Below are 22,801 nucleotides of genomic sequence, written 5' to 3'. Positions count from 1 at the left end.
GGCGGCGGCAGCGGCGGGGAAGGGAGGGTGGGGGCGACCGGGCCCGGGACGACCAAGCGGCCTGGGCTGTGCCGGCCCCGACCCGGCCCAGAGCTGCCCTCCTGCACGCGGCCGCTGGCTGGCTAACCGGGGTACTGGCGACCACTTTGACCCAAGACACAAAGGGGGCCAGACTTTCAACTTCTGGACCCCAACTCTGGAAACACGAGTTTTAGACTTGTGGTGCCTTTGAAAGGGGGTGTGTGTGGGGGTGTTTATTGGGGCTCTGCATCACCCCAGGAAACCTCGAGGGCCATTTAAACTTGGTCTCCAGACAGCTGAATTGGGCTTCCTGGATTCGGTAGTATTTTGTCAGCTTTTCACTCCCTTAGAATATTTACTCATCACCCAGGGGCAGCTGTCTTTAAAGCTTTTCTTTGAAAGAGTTTTTCAGAGGAAAGAAAGTGGGGCTAAATCGTTGGACTTTTTCACCTTGGAAGACTTTTCTCTCTTCGTTTTTACTACAAGACTGAGCAAAAGAAAAACAGGTTGGCCCTAACCAATGTCCGCACCTCATTTTGCAGGAATGACCCACTACCCACACTGCTGAGAACTGTTCGTGTCAGTCCTCCTTAGTCACTATTTTGATCATTGATCGGAGCTCTCGAGTCTTTTAAAATGTTTTCCTTGTTTACTTAACAGCCAGATGTCTCAGTTGACAGATCTTTTGGGGCCGTCTCTATCATGTTATTCAGTAGTAGCCAACTCTGTGACCCCATTTGGGGTTTTCTTGCTGAAAATACTTAAGTGTTGGCCATTCCCTTCTCCAGGTCATTTTACAAATGAGGAAACTAAGGCAGGCAGGGTTAAGTAACTTGCCCAGCTAGCTATGGGGATTTGAACTCGGGAAGATGGGTCTTCCAGACTCCAAGCCTGGCAAGCTCTCCACTGCACTACCTATCTGCCCTCTTTCTTCCACCACAAGAGTGATTCCATTACATTCATAAATGTCACAATCTGTTGGGCTTTTCCTGACAATGGAGCTCCCATGGCCACTCTAACAAGCTTATTTTATATTTACTTCTTTGGGGTATATGCCTGGATACTACTAGTAGTAGTTTAGTGGCAAGTCACAGTGACAGATCAACATATTTTAACCTGCCACTAAATGTGGCCACTGCTTACTAGCCCAGCTACCCTAGTCCTCTCCTTCTGTAAAATGGGAGTTAAGTCTTTATGACTTTCTGAGGGCCCTTCAGGGCCTAAATTAATTCCAATCATTTTCCAGGAGAGTCCCATTATGTCACAAGTCTCCTTTGCTTTAGTGTGTTCACCTTCCAGCAAAGCTTCTACAGTTGTCCCCATTTTCTTTCATCTTTGCCAATGCGTGTGAAATGAAACTGAGTTAATGTGCATTTCTCTTATAGTTGGTTAAGAGCATTCTTTCTTTCATGGATTATGGCCCTACTTTTTCAATATACCTAACAGGATTCCACATGATTTTTTTTTTAAAGTGAATTAGGGACTTAGGTGGCTCAGTGGAAGAAAACCAGGTCTGGAGAAAGGAGGGCCTGGGCTCAAATGCAGCCTCAAGTACTTCCTAACCATGTGACCTTGAGCAAGTCATTTAACCCTAGCCATCTGCTTGAATCAGTACTCAATACTGATTCTAAGACAGAAGATGATTTTTTAAAAAGCATACCAGAGTGAAAAACATCTGGTAGAACTGAAAACATTTTACAAATATGGTTAGTCTGAACTATGGGGTCATTTACACAAATCATGTTGTCCTATATGGAAATCCCTTCTCCTAGATACTAGCATTGCTCTTGTCCGATCTCCACCTTATTCTCACCCTTCAGCCTCTTTGGAGAATCATCTACCCAGATAGGTATTTCCAAAGGCTTGGTACCTGGTTCACTTTTCTCAATCTACCCCTCCTCTCCCTCCCTTTTTAAAATCTCCACATAAATGACTCCTGAATCTATATATCTATCTCATCTCTAGCCCTTGAATTAGTTGTGCATCTTGAACTGCCTGGTCATCTTTCCCTGGATGTACCGCCAGTATCTCAAATTTATTATGTCCAAAAATGGAATTCATTTTACCCATCTCTCCTCCAAAGTTTCCTATTTCAGTTGAGAACATCAACATTCTTCTACTCACCCAGGTTGACAATCCATGAGTCATTGCTGATTCTTCCTTCACCCTCTTTAACAGCTGCCAAGTTGCCAACCCATTCTCCCCATTAAGCCACCAGCCTTTACATTCAGCCACTAACTCTTGCCTCTTGATGGGTTTCCCAGTTTCCCATTTCTCCTCTCCCCAGCCTATCCTCCACGCAGCTTCCAGACTAAGTCACTCTCATGTTCAAATATTCATTGGCTTTTGGAGGGGCTTTTAGGAGGAAACAAGGCATTTGAAGCCTTTCATAGTCTAACTCCAATGTCTCTTTTTCAATTGCTTTTATAGGACTACTCTGCCCACTTACATTCCAAGCAAACTGGACTGGTAGTGATGACCTCCATTCCTCTGTGCAGGCCATCCTTCCATGCCTAGAAAGCAACATCTCGCCTTTCCTTCTTAGAATTATGCTGTTTTCATGTAAAATCTCTAAGAGATGGCTTACCATCTGGGAAAAAAAGGTGGAAAGAGACTCAAAAATTCTTTTGAAAATGTTAGAAAATTTTTACATGTAATTGGGGGAAAAATTAATGGTGGATAATGCTTTCCTTGCAAAGTCAGTTACGGTGCTATATCCTACTATAATGTCTTCCCTGATTCCTCCTCTCCATTAATGTTTTCTTCTCAGGTTGCCATGGATTTACCATGTACACATTCTGACTCCCAACATGGAATGTAATTTCCTTGAGGTCAGAAACTTTCTTTATGTCTCTGGAGACCCTACTGTCATAGCATGCTATCTGTAACACAAAAGGCACGTTTTATTTGCTATACTGGGTTGAATGAAGGGGGGTAGTTCCCGTGATGGCACATGACATGAAGCATTTCTAGGTTTTTGTGAAAGCCCAGGTAAGTGAGAATAAACTTTAACAAAATCTTAATAAGTGGCTGTGTGCAGAGAGAGAAAAGTGGCAGTTGAATTTTGGTGTGGGCAAGTGTAAGGCAATTTATTTGGGGTTGGGGATAATATATATAGATATAAAAAATACAACATAAGGGAACGGGCTCCAAGTTATGAGTTACAAATAAGAAAAGGGATATAGTAATTTGCTTTAACACAGAGGCACACTGAGCTGCCTTAGTCCACAAGTAGAAAATACAGAGCAACACTAACAGAAGCCAAACAATTTATATTATCTCTACTAATAGTACAAAACCCAGATGCTCCCAAATCATGAATACCGAATTTGTTCTTTTCCCCAGTCCCCCAAAAGAAAGCAATATGGGAAAAGGTTCAGAAAAGAGCAGCTCAGGCAACTGAAAGGCTTTGAATTAAGGAGAGAAAAAAATTAGAAATAAATCAATCTGCAACAATAGCTGAAAGACAGCATGAGCAGTTGTTTATGAAACTATAGAATCTGGGCTTGATCACCATATCCCAAAACATAGAGCTTATGAGGCACTTGGAACTCAGAAACTATTTGAGGAAAAATAAAATAAAAGGACTAGGGACAGTTAGGTGGCTCCATGGATAAGAGTACCAGCCCTGGAGTTGGGAGGATCTGGGTTCAAATGTGACCTCAGACACTTCTTAGCTGGGTAACTCTGGGCAAGTCCCTTAACCCCATTTGCTTAGGCCCTGCTCTTCTGTTTTAGAGTTGTTACTAAGACAGAAAGTAAGGGTTTAAAAAAATAAAAATAAAACGACTACTTTTTGTGTCAGACAATAAATATATGGATATTGATACTCCAAGGAATAGTACAGGCTGAATATGAAGAGATTCAAAAAAGGCTTGAAATAACTTAAAGAATCATAAGAAGTTATATATATTCACCTCTTGGCTTCACTGTCAGAAGCTGGATACTATGTCCAAAAAAAAAAAGATTTTTAACTCTCATCTGTAACAAGGAACTTCTGGAAAAGATGGAGAATAGCTTGAGTGACAGGATTGTTGGTTACAGAACTTGGAAATTACCCAGGTGGCATGAGCCAAGGGCAAAAGACAGTTGGGACCACCTCTATAAAAGCTCATGGGCTGAGCCACCCAGGGTCTGGGTTTTGAGAAGGGAATCTTGGGAGAGGGTGGTCAAGGGTGAGTAGGCCATAGACCTGCTAATCCAGCATCCATACCTCATTGCCACAAGAAGTTTCATTCACCTTGTTACTAAATTGAGCTAAGAGATAACAACAGCACAGCTGCCAAGAAAGAACATCACTATCCCTCTCTTTCTTTGGTTCAGGCCACGGCCAAGTCAGACCAGGGACTGTGAGAGGGAGAAGAGTCCAGCAAAATGTCAAGCTAGCGTTCTTAGATTTAGATCACTTTAGATTCAATAGACATAGCATAGCATTTTCCCAGCACCTCTTTCCTTATCCTGTTCCTACCCTTTGAGTTAAAGCATAACCCTGTTTCAACCTGATTCAAGTGAAGATTGGTATTTCTTTCCCAGGCTAGTAAATATCTACAGCTATAGGGGGAAAGGGGTTTTATCAACACCGCAGTCAGAATAGCGTTATCCATTCAACACATCAACAACCAGCCCATAACCAAACTTTATCAGCAAACTTAACCCTAAGCCAAGGGGCTAAAGGAGCTATTGAACATACATACAGCTCCTCACTTGATACTTGGCTTGGGCACTGTTAAAGGGGTGAGGGCTTGGCTAAGCTAAACATCCATAAGCCCTGGTGGTTACCAGCACATCTTGGTGATTACACAGGCAGCCTTATCCATCACCCAGCCTCAGATCCATCTACTACCTGAGGATCTAGGGCCAGCTTGTCAGGCCAGCTTATAGAGCTTGGAGCCAAAGAGAGTGTCTTTAACAGTTTTTGGCGAAGCTAAAGGGAACTGAAGCCTAATAGGTGTAGGGAAAATGGCATTGGCAAGGGTTTCATTTATAAAATTACCAGCCTAACTCTGCTTGTCTGGTCAGCTATGCAGGGTATTCACAAATTATGGTTCGAAGTTATTCCGGACTATTGCCTGAAAATGCTAATAATTTATGACTCATACAAGTATCTTGCTTTAACAATGGCAGAGTTCATTTCCTACCTGCCAACTATGGTAGCAATAGTAATATCTATGATACAAGGACTATGGACAATTAAGAAAGTATTTGATCTAACCTGGGGTACAAGAAAGAATACTAATGAGGAGTCATGAAGGAGCATATCAAGCAGTTAATAGAGATAAATAAGATAAGAGAGGGCCAAGTGTTAGATTCTTGTACTATCATGCAGTTAGAGGTTATAGAAAAATCATATAACCAAACTGCTGCAAAGCCTCCAAATCCATCAGCTACTTCAAAACACACATCCACCACTGATAAACAAACTGAGACAGAGGCAGTTGAACCCAGTACCGTTTCTTTATACCCCACAGTGGATCAGACCCATGTTAGACCGGAAGGCAACATAGTACATATGAAAACATACAAAGCTTTCACAGCTCAGGATCTAGAGGTGTTCAGGAGGAGGTTTCCCAAGTATTTCCTGTCTCCATACAAATCGGCCAAAGAATTAAAAAGGACATTTGATCCATATAATCCCAATTTTGCTGACGTGGAATTTTTGCTAGATGAATTTTACACGCCATCCGAAAAAGCAAGGTGCCTGGAGGAAACCAGGACAAATGTTAAACTCAAATCATGGCCCACAGAGCACCAAGACCTAGAAGTCACCTCCCATGCGAATATGCAATATCTCCTACAGTGCAGGACAAATCTATTAGAGGCTCTAAAAATACATGCAAAAAGACCAAATGCATGGAACATATATGAGAAACTGAGGCAGGCTGAGGATGAACATCCTAATCTATTTCTGGATAGATTAATCAAGGGATCGGAGAATTTATTGGGTTTCCGTAGGGATCAAGCTACTGAATCCCTGCCACATATAAAGAAAAAAAAAAAGATTTTTAACTCACATCATACAAGGTTAAAACTAAGATAAACTTACAAATAGGTCACAGAATCAGAAATGGAATGAACTTAGTGATCTAAATTCAATTTTACAAATAAAGAAACTGAGGTTGATAGGAAGTGGCTTGTCCAGTTCCCACCCTAAATTACTTTCCTACCACCTCTGAAGAATACATTAGAATCAGAGTTTTCTAGGAGCATAGGAAGTCATCCAAAGGAACAATTATCAAAAAATAAGCTCCTTACTTTCTAGGCCATTTGAAATTCAGCCCATGTTCAGATGCTACCAATAGAATGGCAATGCTTGGATTCAAACAGGTTAATTCCAACTTATCCAAAGCATTGTCTAGGGCTTAAAGTTTCCTATTAAAATAGACTCTATCAATTAATATTCTTAACAGGCAAGCCATATGCTAGACTATTTTAGAAGTATTTATTGAGTACCTACTATGTGTAAGGCACTGTGCTAGAAGCTAAGCTCATATATGGCCCCACCCCACCCCAGCTTATCGTCTAATAGAAAAAATCAACCTTAGAATCTGAACTATGTAAAAGAATCACCAAGGATGCCTTCTTTAATTTATCATCTGCATAAATCACACTCTTAGTGCTTGCCATTTCCTCGATATTCCACTATTTTTTGATGAAATTGTTACATGATGGCTAGGCCTTCAGCACAAAACCCACCAGGGCCAGAAATGGGGTGAGCAAAAATGTACAGGTTTGCCAGTGCTATGAAAAGCTGCCCCTCTAAGGCTAGGTCACAGGAACTAGTTCTGACTGATTGGTCTGACTGATCTGATGGTGTCCAATAATAAACAGCTCAGTCATTATTTGATTTGGAAAAAAGCAACTACCTGAGAACAAAACAATTCTTTTTATCCAGGAAGGGCACAATATTATAATAGGCAATTGAACAAATTCATAAATTGTGATTAGATTCCTCAGCCTTGAGTAAGGCTGAAAAAAAACAAACAAACCATAAACTCGAGAACACTAGAAGACCCCAGGAGTTTTCGTACATTTAATCTTCATTATCAAACTAGTTACTAGTCGTGGGAATCTTTTTAGCAATTTCTCTGAAGTACAATTAATCAGCAATGACCAAATAGATAGGTAGGCCTAACAACAATACCCATTCATTCAAAACAGTAAATAGGTTTGCTGATATTTACTAGGGCAAAAAAGAATGCATTTTATTTTTTAACTTCTGAAAGATCTGCAACATATAAAAATTTAATGACTTTGGAACTTAGAAAGCAAACCATTTTAAGCAAACTTTACAGAACATAGATGCTTCAAAATTAAAACTCTTAGCAAGGCCTACGTAGCTTTTCCAGATTCGAGGTCTTATGCTACATAATTTTAAAAATAATAATTTTATAGTGTTTATATTAAAGCTACTACCTAATACTCATAAAGGGATAAACAGAAATGTCATTTTAAGGATAAAAAACTTCCTTTGTATATTCCTACTTATATTTAACATAGAAGTGTATTTTGGTAGAATTTGTTTAAAAAATTATTTATGAAAATCTTTTGGCTATATTCTTTGGAAAAGTTGTTCTACATCAAATAGGGTAAAATTTACAATCAATCAACAAACATTTATCAAGCACCTACTATGTGCTAGACACAGAGTAGCAAAGGGAAGGTCTTAAGTTATTTTCAGGGTGTGTGTGTGTGTGTGTGTGTGTGTGTGTGTGTGTACATAGACAAAACTTATACAACTTTCAACCATCCTGAAGTTTGTTCTTCAGAATTTAGAATCCATTCTTGCAGAACCAATGTGTACTGGTTAAATTATCCAACCAGCACACGAAGTCTTTAGAACTAACCAGTTTATAAGAAAAAATGCATTGCAAGTTCCTGCTAGTGACACCAGATGAAGGTGGGTCAGATTCTACAGGACACCTAACAACTTGTGAACTCTCCATATTTGCATTAAAAAAAGGAGCCACTGCAAAAGATCTAATATAGAGAACTGGGAAACAAAGGACTATTAGGAGGTCAGAGCGGGCTTCTCTAGACTTGGATGCAGAGACTTTCAATAAGTCTGCTGTTCCCTGCCTGGCAGGGTATAAAAAGCAGCAAAAGATAAAACCTGATAGGGAGAGAGCTTTTCAGGTTTTCCCTTCTGTACAAGGTACACAGATAAATGACTTCCACAAAAGTTCTACTTTTTTTTTTCATCATACCATGAGAACCCTGGGTTCTCAAAGATTATACAGGTGGTATACAAGCTCTGAAAAGTTCTACCATTCTGGAAAAGTTTCAAGTATGGAATGTGTAATAGACTCTCTCTCCCTGGCTAAATATTACAGAATTTTGGAGTTGGTAGTGATCTTAGTGACCATCTACCCTTACAGGAAAGGAAATCCTACTATAATATCCCCAACAAGTGGTCATCCAGACTCTGCTTGAAGTACAGAAATTCTGGACACTATTAAATTTAACTCTCTGGATATGGCAACCCAGGAAACTAAATACAAAATAGCCTTTTTGGCTGCTATAATGATGGTGGTAGAATGGTGCAAAAACAAACAAAAAGAAAATCCTACCTATTTTACCACTATCTACAAGCAATTACTATAGATACTCTAAAATGCCAGATTCTTGACTAATGCAAGAATCTACACACTACTGGAAGAAACCAAACTTGTGGATATTGTCAGAAATGAAGTCAGTTACACCAAAATGGAAGGTTGGCTCACCCTGGAGAAGAAGATAAGAGTTGGTTTTCTCCTGCATTCAGAGACAAGAAGAGACCACCAGGAAGAAAACTATGGCTTATGTGCTAGCAGCTGCAAAGGGAATAAGGAGGCACAGAAGTTCTACAAAGTTCGTGATAAGACACTCCAAAATCAGATTTGATAGGTATTCTAAATACTTGCTGACTTCAATGCAAAAGTAGGCATAAAGGCAAATAGACAAACATTTGCTGTCACTAGGAAAATAGAATGCAAGAGTAAGAAACAAAAGAACTCTAAGAAGTTCTCATATAATGAGAAGAGAGAAAATTGAAAGGCACTGACATGGCAAGCACCAAACATCACATAAGCAAAAATTAAATTGGCTTTATCTTTAAGAAGGTAGGAAATAACTACTTAAAAATCTGGGAGCTATTTCCAAATCAGCTGTCTATAAAGTAAGAGTACTGACTTATTAGAACAAAGATGGAAATCAACATGAAATGTGAAGCAGAATAATAACAGCTAATACTAGCTAACATAAAAGCACTCACTGTGTGCCAGGCAACTGTGCTAAGCTTTATAAAAAAAAAAAAAAAAAAAAAAACTTTTTTAAGGAAAATAGAACACAAGATTAAAGGTTCCTAAATAATGGAATAATTCCTTCAGGAAGGCAGAGAGTTGAAAGGCATGCCAAGTACCAAACATGACACACAAAAATGAAATTTACTATCTTATAAAGACAAGAAATGACAAGTTATAAATGTGGGATTAATTTCCAAATAAGTCAAGGTAAATAGGTGAAAATTTTAGAAAAGTATATTGGAAAATGCAAACTTGAGCTGAACATTCTAAGGGCTTTTGGAATGTGGCTGAAAGGTCACAGGGCTTTTGAACTCTGGGACAGTTGGGAGTTTTGCCACTGGTGGAGGAGCTTGTGCCCTGAACTCACTGGAGAAACCCCACTTGGACATTTTGAGGAACTACAAATAGGTCTGGATCAGTAGCTTTGGAGGGTGGACCTCCAGGCCTGTGACAGCCTATTGGAGTGACCCAGTAGAGTTTGTGGATCGCACCAACATCCTACAGCCTGGGACAGCTGAGAACATCATTGGAGCAAGCAGTGAGATCCCCCAAACCCTGTCAAGCTTGCATTTAGCCTAGTGTAGTGTAAATTTTATCTTCCCTGCACCACCTAAACCCCTGTTATCTTCCCTCCTATAGCGGTTAAGAGTAGTTTGCCTCATTACCCACTTGCCTCACCTTATTTTATTATTAAAATCCTTTAATGTTACTTCCTACTGTCTCAATATAACCCCAAAGGACTCACAAAAAGTTAATTAGTTCCCCTGGCTAAGCTGAGTGTTAAACTGCCATACCAAGTATTCCTGTCAGCCCCCCATTCCCCTATTTCACAGCTAAACTGTTGACTTATTAGAGGAAAGAGTGAAATCCACATGAAATTTGAAGTATAATAATTATAGTTAATACTAGCTAATCTATAAGTGCTTACTATGTGCCAAGCACTCTGCTAAGTTTTACAAATAAAAGGATAAAGATAGAAGCAAAAATGTGCCATTAAAATATATCCAATGTGACACTTAAAAAGATTACTGCCATGAAAAAATGTGAAACAAATAAAGGAACAGACACCAACATGAAGTACCACCATTTCTCTATGAATTTTCACTGATTTATCATCACATTGAGGAGATCAAAATGAAACACTTGCTCCCCTTATCAAGAGGAAAAACAAAGCAGCCTAGAGCAATACCAGTTCAGAGTATAAACTCATCTATAAAAAACCTTACAGAGAATGTAAGAAGGTGAGCAAAAATATTCCATAAACTAACAAGAAGCAGTAGAGGGAGAAAAAGAGTTTATAGTTAGCATGGGATGACAGCCAGTTAAGTCAGATTATCTCCAAACCATTTAAAGATGAAACCAGAAAGGGGGCAAGCTAGGTGAATTGAAAGCCAGGCCCAGAGAAGTCCTGGGTTCAAATCTGACCTCAGACACTTTCTAGTTTTATGACCCTGGGCAAGTCGCTTAATCCCCATTGCCTAGCCCTTACCATCATCTGCCTTAGGACCAATACATAATACTGATTCTAAGATATTAGGTAAAGGTTTTAAAAAAAAAAACATTTTTTTAAGATGAAACCAGGATAACAACAAAGGATAAAAAATGAAAAAAAAATACCACCATAAAAATTTCAATGTCAATTTTTTTCTATTAATAACATCTGAACCACTCTATCTGGACTCCATCATCACAGTTCCCACCCCCACCCGCCCAACATGCTCTGTGAGAAATTAGAAATGGCACCAAAGGAAGAAAAGATGAGGACGAAGGACAGAGCAGGGCGGCCATGATGGTGGACAAATTGTGAGGGCTTCGAAGACATACTTAGGAGATCTGAAATAAGGGAAGATCCCAAATTCAGGGTGGCACAGCCAAGAGTACATTTGTTCTGGAGTTAAATGACTTGGGTTCCCCTGCTGGGTCTGTTCACCTACTACCCATATGACAATGGCCAAACTGCTTAATATCTCTGGGTCTCTGTTTCCTCATCTATGAAGTTCCAAAAACCAAAAGGTTGGGTAAAACAACCAAAAGCCCACATACTCCACCAACATTACAGAATGTTAAAGGGATTCAGAGGAAAACATGTCTGGGTTGGACAGAGGGCACATAGACAGGGTTCAGGCAAGAGGAAAAAAGTCTAGCTGTGACTTGATCAATGCTATTAGAGGCAGGAGCCACATTGAAGAAATCAGAAAGACACTTAAGATATTCTTTCTTTAATCTCCATTGTTTAGTTTGCTAGTAATAAGCAAGTACAAAATATCTGTTATTTCTAATCAGTGTATACTATTCAAAACAAAGCATATCCTTTCCAGGATACAAATATAGTAAAGCATATTCTATTGAGAATTTTAATACCATTCTTGGAATAATCCAATATTGGCTACTTAGGAGGAAAAAAAATGGACAAAATAAAACCGTAATCTTTTCTGCTATGCTAATTTTCTTCAAAATGTAGTTGAAAAGTAGGATATAATGTAACTTCTTTATAATTTCCAAAGGATCAATCTTTTTTTTTTTAAACATTTCTATATGTGAGAAAATATAGGCCAGGGACATCAACAGTAAGGCTAATCATTTCAATAGAGCTTTACAAGATCTTTTCCTTTCTTTTATCTATTACTAGGAAGTAAAAGGAGCCTGAAAAAGAAAACACCCAGGGGAAAAAAGGGCATTTGATCCCTGCTGATAGTGACTTCTGATTTCTGTCTTCTAAATACCCTGTTGGGGGGAAAGGGGAGGAAGGGTACTGTTACGAACAGAAACCACTGACACAGACCGAAATGACAGCAGGTAGGCATGCTCTGTTCCTAGTACAGAATTCCTCCACACTGGTTGGGAATGTCTGTCCTCCAAGATCTTTCTTCTCCTGGGTGTGTACACAGAGACTGTATCTATGTATTATATATTATGTCTTTATCTACCTTGAGTCTGAATTGCTTCCACAAAGTTTTATGTTGCCAATAACTACATGAGAGAAAGGAAAAAGGCAAAAGAAAATACCAAACCTGAACTTTCTGGTAAGGCTATAAATTAATTTTGAAAGTTGCTCAAAGATTGAAGGATGATGTCATCAGAGCATAACTAGTCACTGCCCCACCAGCAGGGGCTCCCACTTGTCTCCTTTCTACTGCTGGCAGCCAGGTTTTGGCCAAGAACAGTAAGTTGGTGCCTTCTGCCGGGGCAGATGGGAAGATACTAAGCTTTGTCTACACATTTGGCTTGTCATGCCAAGCAACGCAGTTGGCTATGAGTGAAAGCCTAGTCAAGACTGGTGTTTTTATTGGAGTTTACTGTAGAGAAGCAGGGATGCCTATAGGGCATTTATTTGCCACTATTCTTCCCTAATTGCTAACTGCTTAAAAGCCCCCACAGATAAAAAGAACCAAAACTACAATTTTGCTAATCCCTTTCAAATTGTTTCAAGTAATTTTCAGGTGTGGTATGCACAGCACATTGCCAGAAATTGGGGGGTCGGAGGAAGAGAGAAGAACCAGTAAAGCAGTGATTCCCTAAAGTGGGCGCCACCAACCCGGTAGGTGCTGCAGCGATCCAGGGGGGCAGTGATGGCCACAAGTGCATTTATCTTTCCTATTAATTGCTATTAAAATTAAAAAAAAAAAAAACTAATTTCCAGGGGGCTAGGCTAAGTAATATTTTCTTTGGAAAGGGGGCGGTAGGCCAAAAAAGTTTGGGAACCACTGCAGTAAAGTCTCTCATTCAACAAAGGATTCCTGAGAACATCACTAAAACAAAGGATAGTCTATATCAATACTAGATTTCTCCAGTATTTCTCCAGGCCCAGGATTCTCCTCTACATTAGAACCTAATCATTACAATTTTCAAGCATTGCTATGTGACAAAAATAAAGAATTGGATCCCCCTCATTACTTCCTCACAAAGAATCCATTTTAGAAGGGGGAAATGACAGTTATTCTTATGTTATGAATAATCTACCAACAGGTAAATAGCTGGTCATTTTCTCAAGCTTGTATTTGAAATAGAATTTGCATCAAAATTTTTTTCAACTAAACACAATGTTATACCGAAATCCTTTTTTGCAATGAACTTCAATTATTCTGCCACTATAAAAAGCCAGGTGGTGCTAAGCACTTATACAAAAAAAATCCCAAAGTTCATATTTACAATGTAAGTCTATAAAAATGGTGTGCAAAGTGAATTTTAAAAGGATAACACTTTGTTTTTAGAAAACAAAAAGCCTCCTTGTTTATACTTCCTTATTCTTATAAATTGGAGACATACACTATTTAAAAATAACACTTTTTAAATAGTAAAATATACAATTAAGAGATTCCTGAGCATAACAAAAATATCTTTAAAATATATGTTGGCTACTTGAAGTATAAAATATTGAGTGTAAATAGCATGATTTTAAAACTACTGTTGAGGATTTACAAATAGTATAAAATGATTTGTATTTTCTGAGTGCATAATTATACATTAGTGCAAAGAAAAATGTCTCAAAATTTAATAGCTACAAATCTCGGAGATTTGCAGAGGAGTGCAAAACATGAAATCTCTTCAAAGTCATGCGAATTGGACCCAGTTCTCTATTAATCCTTTCCAAACGATCTTCCAGGGCCTCCTGAATAAACACAGAAAAAAAGGTTAAGTTAATAGCATACAATTAGTTCCATGGCTCTGTAACTACCAGCAAAACTATTGTTTCTAAACTTTTTTTAAATTTACCATTCCCTTTGTAAAAGAGCAACTACAGACATTAAAGTTATGTTTTATTTCATCTTCAGAACAAACCTCACTGATCATTCTTTCTTTTTCTTTTTTAATTTTATCAATCTGTCTTTAATGGGTTATAATGGAATGATCACTCTTTCTTAACTGAATGATAATAATAAATGAATTTCCACCCTTGGGAAATAATTATATACTTTCAAAAAAGATCTCCTATTCTGAATAACATACTGAAAGAATATCATTACAAGAAAGTTAGAAAGACCTATTCTCATTACAGTGAAAAGAAATGAAGAAACTCGTTGCAGGAATTTGATCTTTTTTTACAATGGATTCTGAATAACAATTGTCACCTATATACTTACTCTAGCATTTTTTTTAATGTAGAGCAATTCTATAAGAAAGAAATTTAGAGATACAAAGAGATACAGTGTAACTGAAGGGCACCAGGTTTGAAATCTCACCAGGAGAAACCTGGATTTGAGTAATAGTTCTAACCATGTCACTGTGCCTAAGTCCCTTAAGTCTCAGTTTTCCCATCTATAAAATGAGCACAACACTTGTAAAACCCACTTGAAATTCACTGAATTCATTGTGATACCAACATGATAGGCAAAAATGAAATAGTCCTTGTTTCCAAGGAGCTTATATTCTCCTGAGAAAACACATTGAACAAAGCCTACAGATTTTAGACAGGTTTTGATTTGAAGAGAAGAAAATTCTCCAACAACTGAAAGAACCACTGAGAAGGAAAGTATTTGTTGCATCCTATGACAAATTAAATATCTTTCAGAACAAAATAAGACTTAAGGGCAGAGGGGAAAATAAAGATAAAATTAAGGCCCCTGAACATATCATGTGATATTATTCTTCCTTAGGATGCCAGGCCAGCAAGATTTTTAAAAACCTTTATTTCAAAAAAAAAAAAAAAAAAAAGCAAGACTAACTTTTTTTCCAAAAGCCTAGGAAATCATATAAGAAATCATGAAGCCAGGATAAGAAATTATTTAATAATAGAAAAACTCCCCAGCTTAAGATCTAATACTCTTGCTGTAAAGTATAAAACATTACAAAACAAAACAAGAGTAAGGAAGACAAAACAAGAATTTAAAATCCCTATAATTATAAGCATTTCTCTTTTAAGATTCCAAGAGAAATGTCTCTGGGTTATTTAACATGCACCACCTCCTGGTCAATTAGCAGGATGACACCTACAAAACATTTCCAGTTGCAAAGTGCAACCACTTTATGTAATTGATTACCAAATTGAAGGACTCAGAGATCTGCTAGAGGTTGTAGAAAAACCTTAAAATCTTGTTTTGAGATGGTTTTGGGATATAAGAGAACTATCTGTGGAAAAAGATATTCTTAAAAAGAAGCATATGTTTGGAATTCTCCAAAACTCTATTACTACTAAAAAAAAAAACCACCAAAATGTGGTCTACCTTTTCTCAAATAGAAATTGATAAGAAAAAATCAAGCATTTTGGCCTTGGTAGTCACTTTCTGTGAAAACAGAAGCATTTGACAGATTCAATAGTAGGGTTTCTAATGGAAGGAAAAATGTAAATTCCAAGTGAGTTACAAGAAAACTTCATGTAGATAGAGAAATGCTGGAAGGCCTCTGGACAGATTTATTTGCAGATATTTCACCTGGCTCAATCTTGTTTGTAAGGTTATTCTTCCTCCAGAAGAAGGCATTCGGCTCAGTGCTGCTTCTATCTGTGAACACATGCAAAAAGCTATAAAATAACATTCTAAAAACAATTCTACTTTGAAGTCAAGACTTAATTCAAGGCTATTCACTTCCCACAATTTAATGTGAAATAAAAGTAAATGTAGTTACTGTATTCTTGTATTTATTCCCTTGCCAGGGTCATACAACTAGGAAGTTGTCTGAGACCAGATCTGAATCCAGGTACTCCCAACTCCAGGTCTGGTGCTCTTATCAACTGTGCTATCCAGCTGCCCTTTAGTTTTGTTTGTTTATTTGTTTTTCAATAGTTCTACCTGCTGCTTTTCCTTTGTAAGGTCATCAAAAAGCTGTTCTGTTTCACCCAGGGTCCTCACATTTGCCAGATATTCAAAATCATTATCAAGAGATGTTGCTGTTGACTTAGTTTTACATGGTTCATAAGCTGACTTATTCTTTTCCAAGCTTGATATCTTCTTTATTCCATTTGGCAATGACTGGTCAGAAGAACAGGAGCTGTGCTTACTGTGGTGATCCGTAGCAGAACCACCTGGATGCTTATTTTCTAACAGAAAGAAAGGTTACTTACTATTAAATCAATCTCAAATACAACATGCCCCGATTAATATTAAATTAAAAATTAAATAATTTATTAAATATTAAATAGCTGGGTAGAGAGGTGTCATTTCTGTTGTTGGAAACACTTTTCTAAGCAATGAAGGAGACAATAATCACCTCTATTTTAAAGAGTACCTTTTCTCTAAAAAGTTCTAGAGAATTTGTGGCTATCTTTACAATATATCTAAGTGACTAGTAAACTTTCATTTGAAAACAAACATTCAAAGTAAAGAAATCATCCTGTTTCTGAGTTGAAAACTAATTTATTTCAGACACTGAGAACAATAATCCAGCAGGTAGGATTACAGGTAATTTCAATTTGGGGGAGGGAGGTGGTCCAGAACTGAATCGTGGGGAATTCCTGGTATGAAAACTTCCTCTGCCAATGCTGTTCAACAACTCTATATATTCTATTCTTAAAAAGTTGCCTGGGACACTGAGCTATTAAATGACTTACCCAGGGGTCACGCAGCTAGAATATGTCAGATATAGAACTTGAATCAAGATCATCCAAAGAGCAAGGCTGTTCTCTATGTCTACTACATAAACCATGTATTTCATCTCAATTTTAACTTAATATTAACTAAGCATTAATGACTTCGTTCCTCAGTTTCTTAACTCTTCAGCAAGGATAGCAACGTAGTGAAAGCTTTGAAGCTTAACTATAATTTATTTTTAGAGAACCTGAGATATAAAATGTTTTTAAATGTAAAGCATTATAATTTAAAATTCAGAGTCTTCAAAGATACCAAATCATGAATAAGACAAATGTCATAACCTTTAAAACATTATGAAAGGGGCAACTGGGTAGCTCAGTGGATTGAGAGTCAGGCCTAGAGACGGGAGGTCCTAGGTTCAAAGCCAGCCTCAGACACTTCCCAGCTGTGTGATCCTGGGCAAGTCACTTGACCCCCATTGCCCACCCTTACCACTCTTCCACCTAGGAGCCAATACACAGAAGTTAAGGGTTTAAAAAAAAAACATTATGAGAAAGGGGCAGCTGGGTAGTATAGTGGAAGAGTTCCAGGGTCTAGAGTTAGGAGGACCTGGATTCAAACTTAACTTTAGACCCTTCCTAGCTGTGTGACCCTGGACAAGTCACTTTGTGCCAATTGCCTAGCCCTTACCACTCTCTTGCCTTGGAATTGATACTGAGTATAGGTTCTAAGACAGAAGGTAAGGGTTTTTAAATATATATGTGTGTGTGTATATGTGTGTGTGTGTGTGTGTGTGTGTGTATATATATATAAAAGAAAAAAATACCTTCCAAATCATCTACAGAGAGAAATTGGAGTTGTTTCCTAGGAGAGTTAAGTTGCAATGTTGCCACAGGAACAGTATCTAAACTGTCCATAAGAACATCATATCTATTAAGGGAAGAAAATAATTTGATCATTTATGAGGTAAAAGGGTTGAACAGCACTAGTGAAATTATGTATTTTCCCCCTTAACAACCAGGACATCAGCACTACCCACTTGTACTTTAGGCCTTGAAGAGGTCTACCACCCCAGGGGCACCCCTTTGCCTTCTTCTAGATCTTTGACATCATACTATTAATACTTCAATGATTTGAGGACAGGGGATATTGCTTTCTCTTGGCACAGGTATACTGTGTGTCCAGCTATACCTTTCTAAACTTGGAGATTGTTCTCCAGGTCCTCCCACAAAGCACCACTGAAGCTTTGCCAAAGTGCCTTCCTCCTCTAATCTCTTAACATTCTTTTGGGCTTTAAACATCACTAAAGTTTATGTATCTATTAGCCTTAGCTCTCATTACAGAAGGAACTCCAGACCTTTCTCCAATCATACATTTCCTGGATGACACCACTTACATCTCCCTATACTTTGTCCCTTTGTGATTTCATCCTCTCCCATGAATTTACTTATCATCTCTACACAGATAACTCCCAAATCAATAAATTCAACTTTAAATGCTTTGGCAGAAGGCCAGTCCCATATTACCAACTGTTAGATATCTCCTTCTTTGGCATCTACAGTTTAGTAGATCCAAACAGAACTCATTATCTTTTACTTAAACCAGTTCCCTTCTGTAAATTTCAGTTTAAATTAATTTCAACAAACATTTATTAAGTGCCTACAATGTGCAAGCTCCCACTAGGTACTGAGGATACAAATTCAACAATAATGCAATCTGCCCTCAAGTTATATTCTATTGCAGGGATATAACAGCTACACAAATATATACAAGGTCATTTTAGGAAGGAGAGATCACTAATGACTGCGAAAAGCTTCACATAGATGACCCTAATGCTCAGCTTCTTTCTACTGAGGTCATCCCTATTATCTAAGTCACTCAGGTTCATATCTTTGCAGTCATCCTCACCTCTTCCCTCTCTGTAACCATCATATGTCCAATCCATTGCCAAGTCTTGGCAATTCCACTTAACTTGTCTGACGTCCATTTTCTTCTTACCACTCACGTGGCCACCACCAATGATGAGTTCTTGCCAAGTCTCACCTAAATGACTACAAAAGCATCTTAGACAACATCTCTGCTTCCAGTCTCTCCCTATTTCAATCCCTCTTCCGCACAGCTGCCCAAATCAGTCTTCATAAGGCCAAGCTCTTCCATGTTGCTTCCATTATCTATTATATAAAAACAATCTTAGCAAGCATTTAAGGTGTTCTATAGGGTGTCCTCCATTTTCCTCAAACCTTTCTACATACTATTTCTCTTTATGAATGCTACATCCAAACAAACTCAACTACTAGGTGTTGTCTGACTTCAGCACTTCATTTCCTGCCATTGCCTGGAGGCACCAACCAGACTCTCTCATAGCCACCACTCTGAATCCTTTAAGGCTTTAATCTTTCTCAGATGCTACCTTTTCCATGGAGGCTTTTCTGTTCTCCTACCCCAGCTATTAACTGCCCTTTCCCCTCCTCCACCTTCTTTCCACCCCAATAGAATATCAGCTCCTTGAGTGAAAGGATTGTTTTTCATTTTGACTTTGTATCCCTAATACCTAAAAAAGTGCCTTGTACATAGCAGACACTATTATTAAATGTTTGTTGAATTAATGTTAATAAATACTTCATTTTTCACCATTTTGGGATCTACAATTCTGCCTTTTGGGAGATATTGTTCCATTATTTGTAGGGAATTATTTCACTGGGACAAAGGTGAGTTAAAAAGATGGGGTTTTTCAAGGAACAGTCTGGGACCATTCATGTGTGGCCCAAATTCCCCAAAACCCTACTCAGTTCCAGGCCCAGTTCCCTTCCCCTCCATAATGCCTGTTCCTGATCTATGGACTAGCTCAATGGTCTGCCCACTCAATGGCATGTGATAATTTGGGCAATGTGGCAGCTTCTTCCATTTAGTTCTTCCCTCTGTCAACTATGAAGCTAGTCTCTCTGAAGTGGCCTCAGATCTCAGTGAAGAGTCCCTGTAGTCACTCTGGGGCTTGATGTTATTTGCAAACAGGAGCACCAGGAGAACCTCACCATCTGTAGGAAGTTCTTCTTCCGTTTGGGACCTGTGCTGAGCTTCTTCCACATTATTGAGGAACATCACTGACAACAATGTCTCCCTCCCTGTTTTATGCCTATGACATCGATAATCAGAAGATTGATGAAGTTATTCCTGGGTTTGTATCTATCAAGGAATCTTGTCATCTTAAGCTTAGGTTAGGATTGCATGGAGACTCTTTGTTGGAAGAGAATCCTATTATTTTGTTCTATGGAGTTGGACACTTTTTGTAATGATAAAATCATAAATAGTATGACAGCATGACATGGCAGCCAAAATTGCCAATGCTAACACAGGCTACCTTAAAAGAATAATATCTAGAGCCAGAAGTGATGGTTCTACTACTATTATACTCTCCACTCATGAGCTCCAGATTATACCTAAAATAATACTGTAATGAGTTACTGGCATCACATTTTAGGAAGGTCATAGCTAGAATGGAACACATCCAGAAGGGGGCAACTAGTATAGTCAAAGGAGTTGAGACCATATCATATGAGGATTATCTGAAAAAGCTATAGCAGACGTTTAGCCTTGGGGAGGAGAAAATTTAGGGATCACCTGAGAGATCTTTCAAAGAAAATTTTAAGTGCTATCATCTCTGCTTGGCTCCAGAGGGCAGTGGAATTAATATAAGGATAAACCAACAAGGGAGCTAGCCAAAGTAGAATAGACTTATTTGGGAGGCAGAGGCTTCCCCATAACTAAAAGACTTCAAAAGCACAGGCTCAGTAATCAGCTGGAAGGAGAGTATGTTTGGACCAAGTAATCTCTGAAGTCCCTGGGATTCCATAAAATTATCAGAGACCTAGTTACACTTTCCTTGAAACTAACAGCTTCAATCTTTAAATATTTTCCAAAAAGGAAATGCCTTGAATTTTTATGATGCTTTCAGATTTTCAAGCCACTTTCACACACAAATAACAAATGTGGACCTCATTAAGTACTCAGGACTAGTACCATCATTGCTGGTTTACAGATGGAGAAATTAAGGCTTGGACAGTTAAGTGACCTTTCAAAGTCAAAAAGGCAGTAAAAGACAGAACCAAGACAAAAGTTATAATCAATGTGTCTGATTTCTAGTCTAGTACTCCCTCCTCCTCTTTCCAATATATCAGGGATCATCCTTTTCTTAAGGGCTCTTCAGAAAGTGGACAGAAAGAGTAAAATTCTATCTTTATTCCACTTTTTCCATTCATGCATGAAGAAAGATCTAAACATAGGACCAGGACTACACCAACACCAATACAGCCCTCTAGAGCAGTGATGGGCAAACTAGGCCCATAGGCCAGATGCGGCCCCCTGAAATGTTCTATTCGGCCACACAACATTATTCCTAATCTGACAAATACAATGAGTAGGATACAATACTATGAAACTTCGAAAGAGTTGCCTTAGACACAGACTGACAGATGAGCATTTCCTTTCCTTTGGCCCCCTCTTTAAAAAGTTTGCCCATCACTGCTCTAGAGCATGAAAGAATCAACTGTCTTTCATTAATTGTCATGGGCTTAGAGCTAGAGAAAACAGATCTAGAAAGGGGAAAGTGACTTGCCCAAAGTCACAGAGACAGTAGGGATAGGATTTTAACCCCTGTATTGAGAAGGTATTATCTAGTGCTCCTTCTTTTATAAAATACTGACAATCCAACCAAATCTCTCTCTACATAACCTGTGCTTTGGGTCATTTTATTTCTTCTGCTTAAAAACATCCTGTCAAGGAAGCAAAGAACCACAACCACCCCCACCCACCTACACTTGGAAGAGGTGTTTTGAGGTAGATGGATGGTCATACACAAACAGTAATCATTAATGGCCCCATGTCAATATGGAAAAAGATCTTTAGTTGAGTGACCCCACACATATGCTCAGCCCCATATATTTTCATTAATGTTTTAGATGAAGGCATGATATGCTTATCAGATTTACAGATAGCATAATGGTAAAAGGGATTCAATTCAACAAGTATTTATATTTAGGGCACTGTGCCAGGTCTGAGAGATACAAAGACAAAATGAAAAAACAGTCCTTGCTCCTGGAATTTACATTTTCTATTTTGGAAAGAGAGACAGCACTAATAACCAGGAGATCAAGAAAGACTATCTATAAAAGGTAGGACTATGTTAAGCCTTAGAAAAATGCAAAGATTTCAAGATATGGAGGCCAAGGAGAAAGTATATTCCTAACATAGAGCAAAAACTGCAAATTCAAGAATACTGAATCCACGATTAACAAGTAGGTCACTATGACTATAATGTTGGGCCAAATCTAGTAAGATGAAACTTAATGGGAAAAATGTCAATCCTTACTCTTCAGGTTGAACAAAATCAAGATCAAGAATACAAACTGGTAAGGACAGTCATTCAGCTATTAGAAAAGATCAGAAGAGAGATCTAGGACAACCTTAACTAGACAATTGGAAATTTTTCTTCTCCACATTTTGAAAACTGATTTTCATTATCATTGGTTTCCTTTGTAAAGCTATGTATTTTATTTTATGCTTCGCCTATGCACTAACTGCCTGAGGGGTCTAAGACACAGAAATTCTAAACCTCAAGGCTAACCCTTTCCCAAAAAGAGAATCACATCCATCAGTGACCCAACATTTCAGAGCTAAATAAAAATAAATAAAATAAATAAAAAGAGATAAATAGGGGCAGGTGGCATTGGAGTCAAGAGGACTTGGGTTCAAATCTGATCTCAGACACTTCCTAGCTGTGTGCCCCTGGGCAAATCACTTACCCCAATTGCTTAGTCCTTACTCCTCTTTTGTCTTAGATACTTGGACAGAAGGTGAGAGAGGAAGGAAGGGAGGGAGGGAGTGTAAAAAGATCTTCATGAAGGGCAACACATATCCATCTAAGGCTCTAAGGAGATCCACTGAAGATTCCAAACTTCAGGGTGCCAAAAGAAAAGAACTAATGAACCTGTGATTCCAGGAGCTTGTGAGATTTGGGGCTAAAGGGTAAATAGAGTAAAG

The 22,801-nt window shown here is 38.4% G+C and overlaps 1 protein-coding gene across 1 annotated transcript in view; it reads right to left on the bottom strand.

Moving 5' to 3' along the window:
• Positions 1-12,952: 12,952 nt before the first annotated feature.
• The window catches only part of MPHOSPH9 (M-phase phosphoprotein 9), a 71,706-nt gene continuing 61,857 nt past the window's right edge, over positions 12,953-22,801 (bottom strand). Inside the window, exons 21-24 of the mRNA XM_044673189.1 lie at positions 17,592-17,695; positions 16,028-16,275; positions 15,671-15,739; positions 12,953-13,911 (exon numbers count right to left, since the gene is read on the bottom strand). Coding sequence (XP_044529124.1) covers positions 13,801-13,911; positions 15,671-15,739; positions 16,028-16,275; positions 17,592-17,695 — 532 coding nt within the window. The 3' untranslated portion in view covers positions 12,953-13,800. The remainder of the gene's footprint in view (positions 13,912-15,670; positions 15,740-16,027; positions 16,276-17,591; positions 17,696-22,801) is intronic.

This window comes from Gracilinanus agilis, chromosome 1, assembly GCF_016433145.1.
Source record: "Gracilinanus agilis isolate LMUSP501 chromosome 1, AgileGrace, whole genome shotgun sequence".
NCBI classification, from domain to species: Eukaryota; Metazoa; Chordata; class Mammalia; order Didelphimorphia; family Didelphidae; genus Gracilinanus; species Gracilinanus agilis.
This window is presented reverse-complemented; position numbering and strand designations above follow the sequence as displayed.